Genomic DNA, 5,191 nt, shown 5'->3' with positions numbered 1-5,191 from the left:
ATTAAAACAATTATTAAAAATGAACTTAAATTTAATTAAAAATGATTATAAATAAAAAATTAACTTAAATTTTTTTTAAAAGAATTATTAAAAAAATTCCATTGCAAAATTTTCAAAGTGTAATAATTAACAAAGCGAAATTGCTTTGTTTAATAGCCAATAGAGGGGGGGGTGGGGACCATGGGTCCCATCACCCCCTGCGGTCCTGCATGCGTAGGGCCGTGGGGTTGAGGAGACACCATGCCCCCCCCCCCCCCCCCTCCCCCCTTACTCCCTTGAGGTTACAATAACCGCTCACCTCCTATACACCATGCAAGAAATTAAAGTTCTTTTCTTTGACTGCCATTAATCTCCGACATTAATACAAATATATATTTTTTTCTCTTTTAACATTCGAAATATATATATAACAAAGGAGTATTTACTTATGAAAAATAAGAACATGAATAAGATAGATAAACAGACAATTGGTTTAGATTGGTTTTTAGTAACCAGAAGGTTAATATTTTCTAAAATTCACAGGAGGATTGTTTAATCAACTAATATTTGCAGGGAGATCTTATTTCAACTCACGGGGAGGTTTATTTCCAGATTTCACTGGGGGATTGTATTCAACTGATATTCACAGAGAGGTCTTTGTTCAACTCACAAGGAGGTTTATTTCCAGATTTCACAGGGGGATTGTATTCAACTGATATTCACAAAGAGGTCTTTGTTCAACTCGCAAGGAGATTCAAAATAATCACAGAGAGAGATTTAGAATAGCCACAAAGATTTAAAATAATCACAAAGATTTGAAATAATCACAGAGAGAGATTTAGACTAACCATAGAGGAAATAATCACAAAGATTTAAAATAATCACAAAGATTTAAAATGACTAATATTCACAGAGAGATTCATTTTAAGAATGAGATTCAGATTTCCAGAGAAATGAATTAGAGGGAAGAAGTAAAGATTAAGATTCAATCACACAGGGAAGAGTTTTATTTTCAGAAAATGAGATTTTTTTAAAAAAATAAAGGAAATATGATTTTTGCATAGATCTAAAATCTTTGGAAAAACAAAAGGCAAGATTATGAGCATATTTCTTAAGGAAAATAAAATAAATAATAGAACTATCTTTTACTTGCATTATGTGGAAGAAACTTATCAATAATTATTTCTAAATAGAAGAAAAAGACTTACACTCTAATAAAACTTTTGAAAGAAGATCTAGAAGCTATTTTTTTTTTATAATATAAATTTCTCATATGACAAAAGGAGAGAACCTGGTTTGCTGAAGCTTGATGTTGAATCCTCTAGCTATCCTTGATCCTTCCTTGCAACTAGAGAGAGATCTTCCAACAACAACTTAAAAATTCCTGCAACAAAATGAGACTACCAAAGAAAAACTTGGGAAAATTTCCTTCAAAACAAAATCAACTCCCTTCTTTGAAACTTGCATATAATTTTATAAGAAAATTCCCTCCATTCCACTATCTTGAAAATTTAATTAAAAAAGAGATTCTTTCCCGACATTTTAATGTGTCTAGAAAAACAATCAGACAGTTTAATTTGTCCCGACATTTTAATGTGGCTAATAAGCTAAGAATGAAGATGGTGATCATGCTTCCTCTGCTTCTCTTTTTCTCTCTCTCTACGCTGCCTACTCATATAGCAAAGCTTTCTAATTATTCTGATCAACAAGCTCTGATTGCTTTCAAGGATGCTCTCCTTTTGGATCCATTTAATTCCCTCCTCGATTGGTCTCCCAATCACACTCTCTGCAATTGGACTGGTGTTGTCTGCTCTTCTCGTCGACAGCGCGTAGTTTCCTTGAATTTCACAGGTATGGGATTAGCTGGCCCCATCTCTCCCTTTTTGGGAAATCTTTCCTTCCTTAGAGTACTTGATCTCTATCATAATAGCTTCCACGGCCCTATTCCATATCAGCTTGGAAGGTTGTTTCGCCTGAGAAGGCTTCACTTTACTTATAACAATTTAAGTGGAAGCATTCCCTCTGAATTTAGTCTTCTTTCAAATCTAAAAATCATGGCATTAGCCGAAAACAATTTGACAGGTATTATCCCACCTTTCTTAGGAAACATGTCCTCTTTAACAGTCATAGATTTGGGCATCAATAGATTCCAAGGTAGTATTCCTCATGTGTTGGGTATGCTTAGTCAACTAAAGTGGCTTGATCTTTGCATGAACAACTTAATAGGGCCGATCCCCGTTTCCCTTTCAAATTGCACTCGTCTCCAAATGTTGGAGCTATGTGGAAATCATTTAAGCGGCCCAATTCCATGGGAGTTTGGAAGGCTGTCAGAGTTGCAAAAAGTGTACTTGTGGGATAACCAACTCACCGGAGAAATACCCAGCTCAGTGGCTAATTGGACTCGGCTGCAAACGCTGGGTTTCGCTACCAACCAACTCAGCGGCACAGTACCAAAGGAATTTGGGAAATTGCAGCAGCTGAGAGCTCTTGCTATGTCATGTAATCATCTCACTGGCGTCTTGCCAACTTCAATTGGTCGCCTTTCGAATTCATTATCAATTTTAACATTTGACTCAAACGAAATTGGGGGAAACATACCAGATGAGATTGGTAACCTCACAATGTTGTCATATCTAGGTCTAGAAGAAAACCGATTCAATGGGACCATTCCATCTGCACTCTGCAGACTTCCAAATCTTGAAAGATTGTACCTGGGAACAAACAATTTACATGGGAGAATTCCAGAATGTTTTGGCCAATCCAAAAGGCTTGGATTGTTGTCTCTCAGTCAGAACATGCTTTCAGGGCAAATTCCACAATGTCTTGGTGACCTTCCACAGTTAAGAGAGCTTGACCTTAGTCACAATCAACTATCAGGGAAAATACCTGCCAGTTTAGGAAGATGCAAGACTTTGGAGCTGGTGGACATGGCACACAACAAACTAACAGGAAATATACCTTCTGAAGTTGCAGGTCTGCAGAATCTTCAGTTCTATTTCAATGTTTCTGGGAATTTACTGCAGGGTTCTATTTTGGAAATGAGCAAAATGGTTATGGTTTTAGCTATAGATGTTTCTCAAAACAATTTCTCGGGTGGCATTCCCAGTGCACTGGAAAGCTGCGAGGGGTTAATGTATCTAAATCTTTCTGGGAATGCATTTGAGGGGCCAATTCCTGTATCATTGGTAAATCTAAAAAATCTACAGTACATGGATCTTTCTTGCAATAATTTGTCAGGTACAATACCGGTGGCTTTCAAAAAGATGAAAATGCTCCAGCATCTCAATCTCTCTTCAAACATGTTAACTGGAGAGGTCCCAAAGGGAGGAGCTTTTGCAACACTTGATGCCTCTGAAATTATGGGAAATCTCGGCCTTTGTGGTGGATGGATAAACTTGCCGCCATGCTCTCATTCCAAACACAAAGAGACATCTGTCTCCAAAAAGGTAATAATTCCTGTTGTAGTCGGCATTGCAATTTTGACCATGTCTCTTCTATTGGTAGCATTTTCGTATAGATGGAGACGTTCTTGTACCCCTGCTCTCAAAGTATGGCCTCCAAAAATTTCATATGAAGAACTAGTAGATGCAACTGGCGGGTTCAGTGATGAAAATCTTTTAGGAATTGGTAGTTTTGGATCAGTTTATAAAGGGATTCTAAGAGATCGTACAAATATTGCTGTCAAAGTTCTCAAGTTGCAAGATGAACATGCTCACCAAAGTTTCAGCAGAGAATGCAATGCATTAAAAAGAGTTCGGCACCGCAATGTAATTAAAATCATTTCATCATGTTCCAACCTTGATTTTAAAGCCTTAATTCTTCCATTAATGTCAAATGGAAGTTTAGAGAGGTGGTTGTATCCTCGTGAAGGAGGCCAATGCAAATTAAATTTGAGTGATCGATTAAGGATATCAATGGAGATAGCACAAGGAATGGCCTATCTTCATCATTATTGCTTTGTTCAAGTGATCCACCGTGACCTCAAGCCCAACAATGTTCTATTAGGAGATGACATGATTTCATACATAGCAGACTTTGGCCTTTCCAATATTATTTTTGGTAATTCCATGGATTCTTTGACTTTTACAGATGCACTTAAAGGATCTGTTGGCTACATTGCTCCAGGTACACATTTCACATTCTTGCACAATGTGTTTCACTTGTTTTCTTTGCTTATCTTATAAGTCAGTTATTAATCTTTGTTTATTTCTTATTATAGAATATGGAATTGGTGGAAATATTTCAACAAAAGGAGATGTATATAGTTATGGAATCTTAATTTTAGAGTTGTTGACAAGGAGGAGACCAACAGATGATAGGTGGACAGAAGGAATCAATCTACCAAAATGGATAGAAATGCATTTTCCAAATAGAATCTCAGATGTGGTGGATAATTGTCTTCTTATAGATGCTCATGACTCAGAGACGTCAACAGTGATGGAATGCCTTACTCAATTTATACAACTTGGGTTGTTTTGCACAAGGGAGTCACCTCAAGAGCGCCCTGATATGACTGAGATAGTTGATAGACTAAATACAATCAGAGGTGCATTTCTTGATACCCCTAAAACTCTTCAATTACCAATAGATATCTCACCTTTTATTAATGATGAAAGAAATATAAATACCATTGAATTAGGAAATAGGGGAAGTTGGTCTACATCTACATCCTAAGCCTAAAGAATTGTTCTTGTTTTATCTCTTACCCAATCCAAAACATAATGATGTCCTAAAATATTATTTTTGATAGTATATATTATGAGCACATGGAATAATGTTCATATGTGCTACCTATATTGGATAGTATATTTTGACATTATTTAGGGCCTATATTTGAAATTGTGAGTGGAAAGAAGATGTGGATATGATGTATTTTGGGCCATATCAATGATTTGGATACATGATTAAATATATATCTTGATAGAATGTTGAATTCCAGAAACAATATATATTTTTTATTATCATGCAATATGAAAAATTTTGTGCAGTTAAATTTTTAAATTTATATTAATATTTAAACATGAATAGTTATTAAAGTTATAATACTTCTTTTTCACAATTATTCAATAAAATAATTTAGAAGTCAAATATTTCTTTGAAATTTTAAGTGAAGAATATTTTTTGCTAAAATGTGGTAAATATTTTAAATTAGATCATTTTACCACTCTTTATAAATCATAATTAGTAGATATATAGTTTTAGGTTTTATATT

At 35.2% G+C, this 5,191-nt stretch overlaps 1 protein-coding gene across 1 annotated transcript; it reads left to right on the top strand.

Moving 5' to 3' along the window:
* The first annotated feature begins 1,598 nt into the window (after positions 1 to 1,598).
* Positions 1,599 to 4,873, top strand: LOC131065485 (putative leucine-rich repeat receptor-like serine/threonine-protein kinase At2g24130). The gene is made up of 2 exons (XM_057999982.2): positions 1,599 to 4,104; positions 4,199 to 4,873. The coding sequence occupies exons 1-2, from the start codon at positions 1,599 to 1,601 to the stop codon at positions 4,651 to 4,653; spliced, it is 2,961 nt and encodes a 986-aa protein (XP_057855965.2). The 3' UTR covers positions 4,654 to 4,873.
* The last annotated feature ends 318 nt before the right edge of the window (positions 4,874 to 5,191 follow it).

The sequence above is a fragment of the Cryptomeria japonica genome, chromosome 4 (genome assembly GCF_030272615.1).
Source record: "Cryptomeria japonica chromosome 4, Sugi_1.0, whole genome shotgun sequence".
Lineage (NCBI taxonomy): Eukaryota > Viridiplantae > Streptophyta > Pinopsida > Cupressales > Cupressaceae > Cryptomeria > Cryptomeria japonica.
The sequence above is the reverse complement of the archived record's forward strand: the minus strand, read 5'-3'. Positions and strand labels throughout refer to the sequence as shown.